The sequence below is a fragment of the Typopeltis vanoorti genome, chromosome 14 (assembly GCF_054136105.1).
Source record: "Typopeltis vanoorti isolate ZY-2024b chromosome 14, IOZ_Tvanoo_1.0, whole genome shotgun sequence".
Taxonomy (NCBI): domain Eukaryota; kingdom Metazoa; phylum Arthropoda; class Arachnida; order Uropygi; family Thelyphonidae; genus Typopeltis; species Typopeltis vanoorti.
In genome coordinates, this window is record NC_143562.1 from 19,231,640 (window position 1) to 19,250,555 (window position 18,916).

General features: G+C 36.8%; 1 protein-coding gene across 5 annotated transcripts in view; it reads left to right on the top strand.

Moving 5' to 3' along the window:
• slo (calcium-activated potassium channel slo) overlaps positions 1-18,916 on the top strand; it is an 880,402-nt gene that overhangs the window by 789,073 nt on the left and 72,413 nt on the right. For all 5 annotated transcript variants that reach the window (XM_090404400.1, XM_090404403.1, XM_090404399.1 and 2 more), the window contains one exon: positions 6,816-6,917. In XM_090404400.1, the coding sequence (XP_090260526.1) occupies positions 6,816-6,917 (102 nt within the window). The remainder of the gene's footprint in view (positions 1-6,815; positions 6,918-18,916) is intronic.

The following is an 18,916-nucleotide window of genomic DNA, read 5'->3' on the forward strand; positions in this document are numbered from 1 at the left end:
AAAAGAATGAGTCAGAGAATGGGTGATCTTTAAAGTATAAGTTTATTTTAAAAAGTCTTGGATCCAGTTAATTTTGTAGTTAGTTGTGTAATTTTATTTGAAGTGTATATATTGTTTTTGTTTTATTAAATGTGTATATTTTGTATTTGGTCTTGTGTCAGTGATTTTCCAAATTCTGAAAGAAACAGTAAAAAGTCATTGCACCAATTGGAATTGAACCCTTGTGCATATAATAAACACTCAGAAATAAAAATAATCGTTATAGAGAAAATCTCATAACAAATGAGGATTGATAATAATTAATTAATAAATAATCCCTCTTTATAACAGTAACCTAAGGCATGCACTGTCAATACTAGAAATGACATATTAATGACAATTCTAATGCTGACAGATGCACCTGCAGCATTTTCTAGGTTAAATTCAAGGTCTGCCGCTGATGATGTGCTGGATTCTTGAATATTCTGAGACAGATCTCTTCGATCTCAGTCAGTGTCAGTGACCTTCCAGGGCTTTTTCCTGCTGTGGTTGCACCATTAACTTTCCATCTACAAATTACATAAGTAACAGTAGATTTTGGTATACTGAGAACTGAGACAGATAGCAATGTCATGGACAGAAAGACCACTGATATGATGCTCAACTACCATCCCATGTCAGAGGTCTGTCAGGTCAGTTGAACATGGCATCTTGATATTGGGTACAGTGCGAAACATGAAGCACATTGTATTATCAGATGTATGCAGACACTTCTTGAATGTTTGCATGTGGTAGGATCCAAAATTTGCATGACACATAAGGTGTCCAAATACTTTTGTCAACATAGTATATGTCATAGCATAAATGAATTATTCACATCCATGATGGGATTTCAAGTCAGATCTTTCCAAGCAAAGGGCATCATGGAAAAAAAGTTAAAACTGGCATTAAGCTGAATAATAAAATTCCTGTTAATGTAATTTTATTTATTTATTTATTTGCAGACAACCAAGCAGTAATATTGGAAAACTACAAAATGTTAAATTATAGCAGCATTTTATGATACTTTGATTATTAAAACTAGTGGCTTCTATCCAAAAATTCCCACTTATAACTAAAATTATGTTGACAATTGTGTACTTGAACAAATTTCACAATTCAATTATTAAGATGCAAGATTACATTTAATAATGCAACTGAATTAGAAAAAAAAATAGATTTCAAAACGTGTGATAAGTAGAACTTTAAAAAATCAAGCCAAAAAACAAACATAAATAAGATTTCATAAAATGATTTATCGACATGTGTAATTAAAATTATTGATGTTGATGGTATTCCTGATTCCATTATATTAAGCACCACAAACTGAAAGTGCTACAATACCAAGAATGTTAAAATTTTAAAAATATTATCAGTGGGGTTTTTGCTTGTTCAGAAATATGCTTTGCTTTACTGTAAAACTGGTAGAACTTTCTAAAAATATCAAACTTAAATTTGTGATGACATGTAGCAATCTAAATTGTGCCATGTATAAACTGCAGAATATTTTTCCATTATATAAAAATATTCTGCAACTGGATAACCACTGTACCAATCTTGATATTATTGTTATTATTTATTATTATTATTACATGACATCTCCAAGGAGTGCAAGGACTAATCACAGGAGGGTACTCTATTCTACGACTCTCCATCTCCACCATTTAATCCACCAACTACACAGAACCACTACTACATCATCATCATCATCAACAACACACAACACAATCTACTGTCCACACCACTAGTATTTTTTCTCTGTAAATGATGTGTGTGTGCTCTCAAGACTGATTTGCCTTTGCATGGGATTAAAATCCCAAGTTTCTGGGAGAAAATCCCTTCTACCTATGTATGAGTTCAGCTAACTCACCTTCAATTGAAAAAATCCATATAAAGATTCCTCTCATCATGCTGAGAATTGAACTTAGGCCTTTTCCAACTGAAGGATGCAACATGCCATTGTTCTTCCAATTGCACTATGGAGGTGCTTATATTTATATTTTTTTTATGTTTATGCTATGTTTATATATGTATATATATGTTTACACTTCTATAAATACATGGGTGCACCCATTTCAATTGAAATAACATGGAACATGGATACAAAGCATAAATTATGTAATATATTCATCGGGTGGGGACCAGGAGATGTTGAGACAGTTGAGCGTGGCAAGTGCAAGAAGAATGATTGTTATGGGAGATTTTAACTACAGCAGTATAATTGGGGAGAGGAAAATGCATGTAGCAATAAGGGAATGGAATTTCTAGAATTCTTGAGGGACAAATGTCTTAGGCAACATGTAAAAGAGGGAACAAGAGGTTCAAGAGTTTTGGATTTGGTTATAGAATCAGAAGAGCTGATAATAACTGAGATGGCATCTCTCCCACCAGTTGGAGAGAGTGACCATATGGTTTTGACTTGGAAAATGAATAGACATGCAGGAGTATCAAAGAGACGGGAACTTATGTGGAATTATAAAGCAGGTGATTATAATAGTCTTAGACATCAACTTGGGGAAGTTTCATGGAGGGAGGAATTGGAAGTCCTGGATATCATTAGTGCTTGGAAATTGTGAAGGAATATTTGTTAGCAGCAATGGTAAGCTGTTTTCCATGAGTGAAGAAGAGGACACAATTTGGAGTAAAGTGGATGACAAACAATATTAAACAGGAACTGCATGCGAAAAAGAGGCTATGGAAGAGATATGAGGAGACAGGGTGAAGAGAAGATGCATGAAGAATATAAGACACAGGCCAGGAGAGTGACTAGTATGGTAAAGAAGGCAAAACTGGAATATGAGAAAAGATTGGCTCTTAGATCCAAGGAAAATCCAAACCACCCTTACACCCTGTATTGACTTATTGACTATTCTACTTGGTTTCAGAAACCTCAGAAACTACATTTAGCATTTTTTTATCATTCTTCTACTCTCTTACCTTAAGTGTACCTAAGCACACACTCACCTGTATCATCCCAAGAGATTTAGATTGCTTGACTGCACTTCTAAATGCTCACTGAACAACACTTTCTCCAAACATCTACTCCATTTTCATCCATGTGCAATTCATCACTTATCAATGTCCTTCTGTCCATGAAATTCACCATGCATTCATAAACTGCATACCAATCCTCCTTTAGCACAACCTATGTATTGACACCTTTGCAATCATGGCCATTCTTCTCAGCCCACTTCTATTATACTCTGGTAGCAGGCTCAAATTTTTTACTCTTTTACTTTAACAACTCGTGTAAGCTCATTCTTTGTTCTGCAAAAGACTCTATGTATGCTATATCTGTCATTACTAAATCATTCAGTCTTCTCATCTTCCACTTTATCTTTCAAGCTATTGCTCATGTGCTGTTCAACTTTGTTTCTTCCATCACTTTACTTTCATCTACAGTCTCAGCAACATCTTTGTGTGTGTCTTTTCTCATTCATAACTCCATTGTAATACTTCTTATTCTCCCAAAACATGTAGCACTCACTTTCAAAACACTTCCGTGGTTGCTGCACTTGCTCACCAGTCTTTGCTTCCTTACACTAATCTTTCATGTTTCATAAAGAATACATCTTACAAGCACTGAGAAATGAATGGAATACTTTATGTTAAGTTCACCGCCCACTGTTCTGTTATGCATTGGCACCATATCAAACAAGATACAATACAGTATTAAGTAGAGAGCTTTTTTCTAAATACTAAATAAGCAATGCATAAAATCTAAAAACTACTAGAAATATTATTAATTACTTTTGAAAAATATCTTTCAGGTCCATGATATTTTACTACTACTGAACAAACTACTACTGCCCTTCCCACTTCTTTCCTTTCTATCATCACTTACCATGTTTTTTCACTTATTTCAACAATTTTTGGGGAAATTAACTCTGTGTATCAATTTCATCTCCCTTAATTCTAATGCTCCTTGCACTCTAAATAACTGAACCCCCCCCCCCTCACCAAGCAAAATAGTAGAAAGCTTTGTAACAAGATAGAGATAGGCATTCATCTTAGTATAATGTGAGGTAACAGGTTGAATTAAATAATGTGATTAACTTCAGATTAGTAATTTCAGAAACACATAAAAGTTAAACCAAAATAGTTGTTTATATTCTAGTTTAGCCTCATAGCAAATCACCCCAATAACACCCATCAAAGATGGAAATGTTGCATTCTTTATCAAGTTTAGGAGTATAAAGTATCTTGAAGAACTGCAGTTTTTGAAGTTTCATATTGGGAACTTCATACCTGTATCAAAAATTACAATATTTTCAAGGGAAAAAAATGGTAAGAGGAATGTTTCAAATAGTGATATTGCTCATATTATTACTCATATTATGACTGATACTTGAGATATCCTCAAGTATCAGTCCATCCACTTCTCAAACATGTTCTCTCTTAACTGTTTGGAGATTTTGCATAGGTAGCAACAACATCATGACCAAACTTGTTCCCATAGCTCATATTTTAGCACTAAAAAAATCAGATGGGAAGAGATCAGGACTATAGGGTGGGTGTTCTACATGTTCCACTAATGACTGGTCTCCTCTGTCATATATAATGCATTGCTTAGACAATGCATAAATTGTCTCAGACAATGTTTCAAAGTTTTTGGTTTCAAGACAGTGCATAGATATGCACTGTCTTGAAATAAAGAAAAAAAAGTATTAGCATCACTTTTCCAGATAAAAATAATGTGGAAAATTTCTTTTGTCAAAGCATGTTTTCATTCTCAATCGATTATCTGTTTGACATTTTAATTCTAGGTCATAATATGTAATCCAGAACTCATGAGAATAGATAATAACAAATGTTTTGTCCAACAAGAATGAATTTTCAAATGCAGAATTCCATATGCATTCATTTTGTTTTCCTTCATCACTGAGATCATGGGAGAATCCATCTCATACAACCAACTCATATGCATTCTGACTGTAACTGCAGTGTTTAGTCTCTCATTTCATACATCAACTAGTTTTTTCCCCCAACTTTCAATTCTGTCTGACACTAGAGCACTCTTATAATAGCACTCTGGTGTCTTAGAAAATAGAGTACTGTTACCATGCTGACTGCTTCTAGCTTAAGCATTCTATAATATCTATGATATCCCTTGACCACTTTTCAGAGTTTCACACAAAATTGTACAGAACATTTTTATCTCAAAACATATGAAATATTGTTCTCTCCTACCTGTACTGTAAACAGGATTTGATATTAATAAGGCTGTGGGACTTGATGATATATATCACTGCATAGGAATGTGCCAGGGATTTGACATATGCCTTGATGTATTTGTTTAATATGAGTCTTACATTGGGTCAAGTTCCAAAGGAGTGGAAGGAAGGCAAGATTGTCCTGCTTCATAAAGGATGTGACAGAATTCAAGCATCAAATTATATGCCAATCTGTGTGTCAGGTGTTCTGGTTAAAGTGTTGGAAAGACTGGTGAGAATCAGGATCCAGAATTGGGTTGACATCTTTGATGGGTAGCATGGATTTGCTAAAGGGAGGTAATGTTTTAGTAATCTACTTTTTTATTACAGTAATGTGACAGCAGCTTTGGATATGGGAGATGGATATATAGAGTAGTATACTTAGACTTTACAAAAGCTTTTGATATATTACCACATGAAAAATTGATAGTCAAACTAGAGTGGTCTGGGTTGGATATTAGACGAGTGCATTGAATTGGAGATTGGCTGTCTAATAGATATCAACAAGTTGTGTATGGGGGGGGGGGCAATATCCCAGAAGAGGAAAGTCATTAGTCCTAAAACATTCCCCATACTCAGTGGTATGTTTTAGGACCATTGCTGTTTAACTTGTATGTTAATGATATTGAGGAAGATTTGAATGGAGATATACAGCTGTTTGCAGATGATGCAAGGTTGGTGCAATACCCATCTGATCTGATCTGCTCTTCGTAGATGAACTACGAAGAGCAGATCAGATGTTGGGGCCTTACAAGAAGACTTGAATAGACTAAGTGAATGGGCACAGGAGTGGGTATCCAGTTCAATGTTACAAAATGTGAAGTTTAAAACAATAAAAACAAAGATGAGATGTAGAATTTACTCTTGGTGGGAATATATTGTGGGAGATGGAGGAAAGGAGAGATCTTGGGGTGATGGTGGATAAGGATCTGTATGCACAGTTTTGGTCAACTGGTTGCCAAAAGAATGAAGACATATTATAGAGGATCCAGAGGTGATTGATCAAAATAGTTTGTAATCTCTGGAATGTTGAATATGAAGAAAGGTTGAGAAAATGCAATTTGCAGAGTCTAGTGGATTGGAGGAAGAGGGGTGATATGATAGAGATATACAAGTTAGTAAGAGGTTGTTATAGGATTAACATTGAAGAGGTTTTCATAAAATGTTGGATGATTCGGAAAGAACAAGAGGTCATCCCTCGAAGATGTATAAGGTGGGTGTGAGCAAGGGAGTGAAAAGCAGGTTTTTTTGCATTGAGAGTTGTGAATGATTGGAATGCATCACCTATTAGTGTGGTGTCTACAGAGAATTTGAATGTGTTTAAGATGTAGTATGATGAGCTGGGTGTATGACAAAAGGGACCTCATAGGGTCTTAGGATAATAATAATAATAAAACAGCTAAGAGACATGCACACATGCATGTGATAAAATATAACAATGTCTGTTATACTACTGATTCATGAGATATCTTATAAGTTAATGCATTACAGCTGAGCAGTGTTGCCAGCCTTTCGTTTACTAACATATTTTATATATTGGCTTATATATGTATACTGTCTTCTAAGATAAGAACTATCTTTCAGATCCTGGAGGACCAGATGCCTTGTCTCCTTTGGGAAGTCCAATTGTTATGCAGAGAAGAGGGTCTGTATATGGTTCTAATGTTCCTCTAATTACAGAACTGGGTAAGTGACAATCATAAGTTAGATTATGAGTGGTTCTGATTTATGATATTGGCCTCTATGACAAAAAAAATGTGAGAAAATCTTGATGTTATCCAGTGTAATATTATCAGCGTGAATTATTATGGCCATTGTATCATTTTGCTGCTAGATAGTTAATTTTTTTCCCCGAATAAGTCATGCTTAATGTATTTCTGATGCAGAATTCAGTCAACCCTTAGAATTTCCTGGCACATATTAGTTGATTAACATGTATTTTAATATTTGCCAGGAAATTCTAAGGGATGACTTGTGAGTTACTGTCCAATATTTTATTGCATTTCCTTTGACATGTTATTTTAATGTTTAAAAGGGACAAATAAAAAATAGGAACTTCCTGCCTCCAGAGCCCAATACCTTGCTCATCCAAACACATATTTAGACAAAAAGAATGGGAAAGTGAGGATGATGACATTTTTAAAAATGCAACATTTGAACTTTGCAATCTACAGATAGATGGCTGCATGAAGAAAGTGAAGGAAGCAAGGGATATAAAGATGATGAATGGAAATTTGAAGTTTATGAGACATAGCAAAGATAGTAAAAGACAATCCAGAGGGCTCTTACATACTTAGAAGGTGAAGGATATTAACTAGAATAGATGAGAGTTGGGTGGCTCTAATAGATCTGTTAGTGAGGGTATAATGACAAGTAACAAAAATGATATTAGGACTGTGAAACATTGGCTATGAAGATACACTTTAGGCATTTCTCTTTAAAGTGGAAGATGAAAGACAAGAGGCTATTGAAACACTTAAGCTGCTGAGCATTATTTACCAATGAATGCTGGGGAGATATTCCAAAGGATAGAAGCCCATCTCTAGAAGATATACAAGAAAAATGATGAATTAAGAGAGAGACAAGTTTTTTTTGTTTTTTTTTTCATAGAGAATGGTAGAGGGATGGAGTGCATTGCCTGAGAATGCAAACAGTAAATGAGCTTAAGGAGTGGTAGAACATACTTTGTAGTGTCTCAAGTGGAACCTCAGGTAATGAATCTCATGACTCCATGGAAGAATTGCGATAATGAACATAATAATATTAAATACTGTGAGCTATCTTTCTGTGCACTCAGATTCATACAAAACTCCATTCATCCTTTAAGCCTCTTTGCATCCCTAGAACCTTATTTTAAGGGGTTCAGTATATCATCACAGAGTGGGGAGAGGTGGACTAGAACTGCATCCCAGACATGCGATATAACAAGATGGACAGTAACAACAATTCTGCTACTGGTGGCTCTAGGAACTACATTTCTGCTGTGATAATGTTGATCTTATTGACATTGGGAGGAGGCATAATCCAGGTAGAGTCGGTACCACATGCAAACAGGAAACTCATTGAGACTTGACCGCATTTATATTTCTAGTAACTTAGAACCATGTTGTTACAGTATGACATATAGCAGTTGGCAGTTCAGTACCAGACCATAAAATGGTTCTGTTAACTATCGAACTACCCAAGGTTGTTGACACATTTAAAGGACATTGGAAACTTCTGCCAAACTTCCCAAAAATGTATCACAAGGATTTGCAACTGCTATCCGACAAATGATGATAACACAATTTGGTAAATTCAAGGTATCAAAACTTTCAAGACCATGAGAGATATCCTGCAGCAATTTTTTAATAATTATTTGATAGCCTATTCCAATGCCTCCAGGGTAACAAGTGATTGTAATGCCTGGACCTTTAATGCCTGAACACCTAAACACACTTCAAGGTAGACTCATAACATCAGAAGAGGTTACTTGGGCTTACAAAGAAGTAAAGCTGAGGAAAATCCTTGACCAAGATGATTTAGGTGTGAATTTTATCAGTCTGTCTGAAATTTCATCTTACCTACTCTGATCTCAAATTTTATTTTTATCTACTGGACATGTGCCCACTGACTTTGTTAGTAAGTATGCAATTTTTATTCCCCAAAAGGGGAGAGATCTGACTAGTATGGGTAGCCAGAGGCCCATTTCCTTGACCAATACAGATTACAAGCTGTTTACAAAAGTGGTAAAGTGGTTTACTGGACATAGGAAATGTATACTCGAATGTATTGAATTCTGGGTAAGTTGATGGGACTCAATCTATTTCTGATAAGATATCTCATTTGCCTTGTGATGAGCAAAGAACTCTCACTCGCAATTGTGTCAGTGGATTTGGAAAAAATGTTCGATAGTGCAAAGCACAACTTCCTGCACTTTGTCATAGAAAAAGTTGGAGTGGCTTCTTGAGTAAGAGAAATAATCAAAAGAATCTACAGAACAACAATATCAAATACCATGAATGGGTTCCTCTCTAAACCCATTTTTGGAAAATTCGGCCCTGCCAATTTTCTGTATGGTTTAACACCATTAACTGGGCCAGTAACAATATTAGGAATCCCCTTTCTTGTGAGCCATGTGTTACCAACACAAAAACTTCTGAATTCCTGTCATGACAAACTCACCCCTTTTAAGCCAAGTTATCTATCTTTCAGGTAAAGCAACAGTCATCAAAACTATCATAGTACCAATGTTATTACACACAATCAACTTAACAAACATTACAGACACACAGGAGAGAGCTATTTATAGACAGCTTATGAACTTCTTCTGGAGCCATAGCAAACATGAGGTATACAGGGCTTTGCTCCATTTCCTACCCACACAAGAAGGGTTTGTCCTGCCATTCTTGAAATTCATATTTTACTAACACTGTTCGAACCATATGGAAAGCATTGACATCAAATCACCCATCTGGCAATCAAATTAAATATTTTATTGGATATTTTTACCCTGTTTTTTGACCACTGGCTATGCTGAACCACATGCAGAGGTGCTGCCAGAGTGGTACTATACAATGTGACAAGGCTAAAAAGACTTCTTACAGATGGGGTTCAGGTGCTTCAGCTTAGCTCAAAAAGCAGATGTACTAGAAACTTTACAATTTTTGTTAGTTTTGAGATGCCTGATCTGGACATGAATGAAGAGGTGCTCTTTACGAATATCAAAAACAGTTGGGTGCAACCTTTTTTGCCAGGATTTGGCTTAGAGAATCGCCAGCTCCAGGTGAAATCACAGTATTGTCACTGACCTTGTGACCCCCTTTTGTAAAATATGCCATGCAGTTGAAACTGTAGGGCACCTCTTCAACGTGTCCACCAGTGCAGCGCATTTGGCAGAGGCTGGATGAAGTACTCAGGATCCCGGTGCCAACTTTTCTCTGAGGTACTACTGTGACAGTCCCCCCCCCCCCCATAGTGAGTAAAAACAAAACATACCTCCTTTTTCTCATCAATATTCTTAACTTAAGTATTTTAGACAGACATAAAAACAACTTTTCACCAAGAAAAATGCAATCTACCATAGAATTAGAAACTGCTTTTCTGCTTATCTCCCTCAATTCCTGGAGCAGGAAAGATATCTTTGAGCAAAGAATGATTCCTTAGTGCCACGAACCATATGTCATATCACACACGGAAGAATTATAGTTTGCATATATCTGTAACATCATTGATTTCATGACTTTAAACTCAGATTTTATATTCTTTTTGTCATTTTAGTCTAATTTAATTTTATTCCAATGTAGGGGGGGGGGGGGGTTGGCTTGAACAAAGGCCAACATCGAGGCACTCCTGAACCCTTTTAGGACAGGATCTCCTGGGCCAGGTCTCCCCAATTTTTTCACTGGTTTTTTATTATTGCTTTTATCCATTTATTAGATTTTACAGGTTTTTTATTCGTCATATACTATTTTTTTATAGTATTTTTGATGTTCTTTTGATTTGTTTACTCTTGTTAGGTTTAGTGTATTTTTTTTTCCCTTTTTGGGACTTTTCGTTTAATGAGTGAAAAGTCAAACGACCAGTTTAGTGGTTCAACAACTAGAACTGTTCAACTGAGGCCCAACACTCTCTCTCTCTCTCTGCTGAATCTTAGTGCCACTTTTCTACTCAGAAGTCCAGTGATGAGAGACTTGAACTCACACAACATACACATACAGTGCTGTAACTAGGCAGGTGCACAAGCACAAGGTCCAGAACAAAAGGAGTCCTGAAATGGGATATCAAAAAATAATCAGTATTATATTTTCATTTTCAAATTTTAAATTTTGCTGCTGTGCAGGGATAATTTATAAACATATATTATAATTTTTTTTACTAAAATAAAGAGCCAAAAGGCTTCAGTTCTGCAATGCAAAATTATATAAGTAAAGTGGATATTAGACCCAGCATTATTTTAAAGCCGAATGTTGAAACTATGAAAGTTTCGTAAAAATAAGTTGGCCAAAGCTTATAGGAATAAATGCTACCCAAGTGTCTATATGTTTGCTTTCTGTTAGTCCATTTGATAAGGTTTCACTTGCCTGACAGCTGTTTTCAACTGGTTGGTTCCAGAGACCAGGCACTGTTTAAGTAAAGCACCTCTCTAAAATTTAGTCGATCCCCCAGACCACTCTCTACAAGTGACTGAAAGATCATCCAATCTAGCGTTGGTTCCACTCAGTGACAGGCTCACCATACCACTGAGCAGAACCACTCATATTCCAGGGAAAAGCACCCTCCGATTGGACCCAATAAAGGCCGTGCTGGAAAATGATAATCCCCAGAGACTCAAATTGCTCTCTCAAGACAAAACTCTCCACTCACTCCCCCAAAATATTAAGTCCCCTTCCTCAGCAGGAGACAGACATGAAAGAAATAAGAGAGCAAAAACTCTTGTTCAGTACTAAGAAATGTCTGAGAGGTGTATTTTTCGTAAGCTAACTCTCGGTTGATGTGTAAAAGTATTTACTAAAATAAAGAGCCAAAAGGCTTCAGTTCGGCTATACAAAATTATATAAGTAAAGTGGATATTAGATCCAGCATTATTTCAAAACCGAATGTAGAAATTATGAAAGTTTTGTGAAAATAAGTTGTCCTGGTCTCTGAGGAGAACCAACAGTTCAAAACAGCTGTCAGGTCAGTGAAACCTTATCAAAATGGACTGATAGAAAGCAAATATATAGATGTTTGCGCAACGTTTATGTTTTCTAAGTAGTCCACGCTAATTCAACTCGTGAATGCCGGCAAGTGTATTCCCATAAGCTCTCCTCTAGTCAACTTATTTTTACGAAACTTTCAAAGTTTCTACATTTGGCTTTGAAATAATGCTGGATCTAATATCCATTTTACTCATATAATATATTATAATATTTATAAACAAAATTTCTGTTTCTGTCATATTTGTTTTTTTATTTTTTTGCCAAAAAAAAAAAAAAAGTAGGGAGGCCAAAAATAAAATCTTGCACAGGGCCCACGAAAAGCTAGTTACAGCACTGTATACAGATATACAAGATGATCAAAATTAAAGTATTCCTGTTGAAGGCCTTGTAGAGCACCATCCAGTGATACAAATGCTGAGAAACTCTCTAGGATTACATTGTGCATCATGCAGAAATGATATCTGAGAAAAAAAAATGGTATTTCCAAAATTCAGTTTATTTATTTATTAATTCAATAATATTTATTCAAAGGCCATATAAATATTATTCACTCCTTTCCTTGTGTAGGAGTGAATTGAATTTTTCAATTCACATGATTTTCAATTCATGTGAATAGAAAATCGTGTGTGTCATAAGTATCTTTAAAAGCATTGCAGATATATATTATAAATGAATATTAGATTATTAGTGAAAGATCAAAGTTGCTACTTCAGAATGATAAGATTTTTAGACTGTCATTCCAATTAAGATTCAGTTGATTGCAAAGAGCTTCACAGCATTCTTTGAAGAGTCTCTCAAATTTGAAATTACTTTTATGAAGAATTTTTGTGTTGTCCTTAGGAACTCCCTGTGGCTAGCAGAGAAACTTCATGTTCTGCATGACCAAACTTCATCTTTTGCATGAACGATTGGAGGAAAATTAATGTAATTCCTGATTATTGGATATTTACAGTATGATAAGTTTGACCAAAATAGGTGAGCGTGCAGGAACAAGGAATCTGGTACTCTGACAGGTGATCCAAGTGAGGAAGTTTGTCTTTATTGGGAAGCAGGATAGAAAAAATCTTGTTTATTGGTTGAAAATTGTCTGGAATTTAAATATTTTTAAAACTTTTGAGATGCACTCAGAAATGCCTTTTATGTAAGAAAGGGAAATTCTCTTGGTAGTAGCAAATATATTAGTAGAAGAATAATTATCTAAGATATTATTACCAAGATAGGTATAATTATCCAACATAGGTATAATAATGAAGAGCTGAGCATAAGAGCCGTAATAATGAATAGCATAATAGCCAGAATGTGTCAGAAGATAGGATTGGAATATATAGTCTTGGATGCATGAAGGGCATTTGAGGACAGAAAGGAGCTATATGTGAGAGACCGCTTACATTTGAATGAGGAAGGATGTTCGCATCTGGAGAGATTGCTGTTCTCTGAACGAGTAGGCGCATCAATGCAGGGAAACTAGAATTCCCATGGTGGATGGTAGCAGGGGTGGCCTCTTGTGGGAATGGGTGCTTGGGGGAAGGGAGACAACATCAGGTAACACTGACTCCAGTGGAGTCTGGAGGAGATAATGAGAGGTATAGAAGCAATGACATTTTTATGCTTTATACCAATGCCAGGAGTATTTGGAATAAATGAGATGAATTGGTGGCATTAATAGCATCAGCCTGGCCAAAGATTATTGGGATCTCTGAGACGTGGTTGACGGAAGATGATATAATAACAGGAATAAAAGTACCAGGGTAAAGCATTTTTCAGCAGGATAGGAAGGGAAAATGCAGTGGCAGAGTACTGCTTATGATAAGTGATGATTTATGTCCTCTAAGAGGACATATGGAGGCTTTGGAAGGCAGCGACACTAATGATTTTGAAAGCATATGGTGTGAGGTAGAGATAAAGGTAGACAAGACAGGATATTTAGTGGGATGTTGCTACAAGCCAAGGAGCACAGAAGGTGGGGAGCAAAAGAGGTTTAGGCAGTTGAGCTTAGCAAGTGCAAGAAAAATTATTGTTATGGGAGATTTTAACTACAGCAGTATGAGTTGGGAAGAGGAAAATGCATGTAGTAATAAGGGAATGGAATTTCTGGAATTCTTCAGGGACCGATCTTAGGCATATAACAGAGGGAACAAGAAGTTCAAGAGTTTTGGATTTGATCATAGCATCTGAAGAGCAGATAATAACTGAGATGACATCCCCCCCCCCCCCCTGTTGGAGACAGTGACCATGTGGTTTTGACTTGAAAGATGAATAAACATGCAGGAATATCAAAGAAAAGGGAATGTATATAGAATTATAAGGCAGGTGATTATAATAGTCTTAGATATCAACTTGAGACAGTTCCATGGAGGGCAGAATTGAAAGGCCGGGATATCATTAGTAGGTGGGAAATTGCGAAGGAATATTTGTTGGCAGCAATAGTAAGCTGTATTCCACGAATGAAGAAGAGGACTCAATTTGATGTAAAGTGGATGACAAACAATATCAAACAGGAACTGCAGGTGAAAAAGAGGTTATGGAAGAGATATAAGGAGAGTGCTGGAGAGCAGATGCATGATGAATATAAGACTGAGGCCAGGAGAATGACGAATATGGTAAGGAAGGCAAAAATGGAATATGAGAAGAGACTGGCACTAAGATCCAAAGATAATCCTAGGGAATTTTTTAGCTATGTGGCCAGTAGGAGGAGAAATGATTGTGGAAGAATGACATTTTGGGATAAAAATGGGAATAGAGTGATGGATGCAGAGGAAATAGTGAGTTGTTCAATAAACACTTTATTGGGGTATTTCACCCTGGAGAAGTAAGTTTTAATACTAGAGGGATAAGGCAGGTTCGAGTGCAAGAGGAGAGTGTGTTCAAAATACTGAGTACCCTGGATGTCAGTAAAGCTGTGGGACTGGGTGGTATTTCACCATGAGTTTTGAGAGAATATGCTAAAGAACTGACAGCTCCTTTGACCTGGCTTTTCAATGAAATTCTGGCTACGGGAAAGGTACCCAAGGAATGGAAGGAAGGTAAGATAGTGCCATTGCATAAGGACGGTAGCAGACTGGATGTGTCTAACTATAGGCCAGTTTGTGTTTCATCAGTAGTTGTTAAGATCTTGGAAAAATTAGTTAGGGACCAGCGTTTGGCAGATGAGGGTAAAGTTATCTGTGAGAGTCAACATGGATTTGTTAAGGGGCACTCTTGCTTTAGTAATATGATTGCCTTTTATAATAAAGTGATATGAGCAGTTGATGAGGGAAAGGCATATATTGCCATTCTTTTGGATTTGGTAAAGGCATTTGACAGGGTGTCACATGATAAGCTGATATTTACGGTGCAGTACATGGGTTTAGATGTTGGGTTAGTCAACTGGATTCAGGTTTGGCTGTCTGATAGGTATCAGAGAGTTGTGCATGGTTGAGTATCAAGGAGGCAGAAGATTACACGTGGGGTCCCACATGACTCAGTACTGGGTAGTATTTAATCTTTATGATTTGACAATGTCACCAATGACATTGTCAATGGATTGAAGAGGGATATTCAGTTGTATGCAGATGATGATGTGAAGCTGAGAAGGGTTATTAGTAATAGCATATGTGGCAGCCCTGATATTACTAATAATTATTAGCAGATGCGGCACCCCTGCAAGAGGATTTGAATAAACTAGACAGATGTACGAATGAATGGGGGGTGCCCGTTTAATGCAGTAAAATGTAAAGTCTTGAAGTTTGGGATACATCAATGGAAGGCTGCATACTCGATTGGAGAAGCTGTACTGCAGCAAGTAGTGGACACAAGAGATCTGATGATGATGATGATTGATAGAAAATTGAAATTCAGGGAACATATTACAAAGGTGGTGAAGGTATCCCAGAGAATTGCTCAATACTGAATAGGATGCTGACCTGCAGAGATAAAAGAGTTATCCTTCCATTGTATAACACCCTGATCAGACCACACTTAGACTATTGTTTTCAAATTTGGTTCCCTGGATTTGAAGGGGATAAATTAACTGTGGAAGGGTACAAAATCGGATAACAAAAATGGTTTCAGGACTGTACAATGTTAGTTATGAGGATTGGCTGAGGGAATGTGGACTGCAGAGTTTGGTGGATAGAAGAAGGAGAGGTGATATGATTAAGACTTTTAAATTGTTGAGAGGTGGTTACAGGGTTGACACTGGGGAGTTCTTTTGCTTGGTTAAACAGCAGGAAGGAGTGATGACAAGAAGCCATCCCTGGAAGTTACGAAAGGAAACTGTGAGTGAGAGGAGTGGTTTCTTTTCATGGAGGGTGGTGGAACTGTGGAATGCATTGCCTGATAGAGTGGTGATAGCAAGAACAGTCGATAAGTTGAAGGAGTGGTATGATAGACTGTGTTTCCTAGGAAGGACCTCCCACGATGAGTCTTTTGACTCCATGGAGGCCTGAATAATAATATTAATAATAATAATAATATGTTGTAACTTGGATGGAAAGTTTCCATTGAGAATCCTGTTTTCTTTTATCATTTGTAATTCAACTCCAAGAATGTTTAAGAAGAGCAGATGTCTTCCTGCACGTGTCATCTTGACAATTTCGAATTTTCATGAAAGGTGATGCATAGAGTCCTGGAGAATGTATGTTCCAGTGAACATGAGCTTCTTATAAACAGAAAAGCTGAGAGAGCCATCCACTTCCCTCTTTATATTCCCACATACACCATTTATTTTGCCAGCCTGGTTGGCCGAGTGGTTAGCATATCCGCTCTCCAGACAAAAGGCTGCAGGTTCAAAACTTGCCGTGGGCATGGATGTTTGTGATTGTCTGTGAAAATACTAGTGGTGATGATGGGCGATAGATGCCCGTGGTATAGTTGTAGTTGGTGGATTTGAGTAGTGCAGATGGAGAGTTGTGGGGTAGGTGCCCTCCCTTGATGAGTCTTCGGACTCCCTTGAAGGTGTCATGTAATAATATTACATGACATTATAATAATATATGTGAATCCAAGAAAGAAAGAAAGAAAGGATTCACCAAAAAGATACATTTTCCATTATTCTAAGCATCACCCTTCATAAAAATTATCTGCCTGCTCTTCTGAAGGTACTCTCAGACTAGAATTCCAATCTATAAAAGACAAAATGATTCTTGAGAGATACTTTCCATCTGAATCCAAGAAAGGAAGAATTCCTTTCTTGGATTCAGATGTTATTTGAGATTTGATATTTGAGAAGGATTTTAAAATATTTGTTAAACCCTCTAACAGATAAGCTTAGGTGTTGATGGTTATTCATGACTTATTTTTCACGGTATTAACAACACCACAAACACTTTTATTACAAAGATGTTTTATTAACGCTTATATTTCGCTGATTTTCAACTCAGCATCATCAGAGCACAACACACTTGTAAACGCGACATGAGTGAGTGAAACAATATAATTGCAAAAGACAAACAAAAGATCTAAAGTCCTATTTTTGGCGCCTCTAATGAAAAAAAAAAAAAAAAACAGCAGTTATCCAGGAGTTTTTCTTAGGATAACCGTCTCCCAAATTTTTGGCAAATTAATGCAACCATATTTGTTAAGGTTGGGAGAATTCTTCAAAGCCATTGCTGACTCAAAAAATAATCTTTCAGATCTATAACGACTCTTAAATAGCACATTTGTTTTCCTCCATCTAATCCTGTGTGAAGGAATGTCCAAAGCATGGTCTGACAGTCCCGACTTGCCATAGTAATAGTAGCGAATGTTCACTGATCTTCCTGTTTGCCCATAATAGGCTAAGTCACAGTCACACGGAACTTCATACACTCCTGGGTGTGCTAAAGGGTGAAGTTGATCCTTAGGCAAGCGGATCAGAGTTGCCAGCTTGACATGAGGTTTGAAAGTGGTGCGAAGGCCATGTTTCAACAATATCCTCCAGATATTTTTGAATTATTTCTATTTACCATGAATGCAGGTTACTTTACATGGGGGGAGGCCTTTGAAATTTCATGAAAATTTTACATGAAACCCTAATATGTCAAACTAGAGGGCAGTTCTATAAAAGCTTGTAGAATTCCCTCTGGTTTGTTACATATGTGCCACTAGTTTTTATGAAAAATAAAATGATCTGACTCACAGATACTTCTGAGCATAAAGTCTGGCCCATGAACTAGAAAAGGTTGTTCATCACTACTCTATACCATACTCAGTATCACTAATTAATACACCTAGTGTAGCCATAAATGCTGTTACAACTTGAACAGTACATAAACCTTTATCTATCAGTAAATCATTTACCGATATACAGCCTTCAACATATACAAACCACATGTATAACGTGCATATTTCAGCACTCAATTTTCAAAATGCCGCCTTTTGTCTTCACACATGTGAGGCAACATATCAATGGTCATGCACAACATCCAATGAAAACACTGTGACTGCTCGCTCCAAATCCACCTTCAGGCTGGCAAAGACTGGGGTGTCATTTCTTGAAAGCTATTCTCTCAAGCTCTGACCACAATTTGAAGTCCAACAGATTCAGATTGGGACTTCCAGATGAGGATATGTGATCAGGCACATTTGCCTCCAACCACTGTTGTGTGGTTCTTACCTTGTGTGCAGGGGCTGAGTTCTGTTGGATGGTCCACTGACTACTGTGAAACAAAATATTGTTAAGGGACCATACCACAGGTTCCAGCACAGTGTTGTGATATGCTTTGGCAGAAGTTTTCACCCTTTCTTGCAGAAATGCAACTTGGATATCCCCTGATATGTCACCCCCACCAAACATTACTAACACTGGGCTCAGAATTCTGGGTGCTATGTCACATACTGTGTGACAATCTGGGCATATACCCAATCGTTTTGGCAGTTAAAGACTCTTCAATGGTGAAAATATCATCTGTGAAGAGGATGTCTCTGTCTGTTGTTCACATATCGCTGGAGAAGTGCCTTTAATTTTATTATCCTTTGCCACATAAGTTGTTGTGTTAAGAAGTGTCCAGTAGAGCAGCAATAGGCTCTCATCAGTTACCAAGTCGT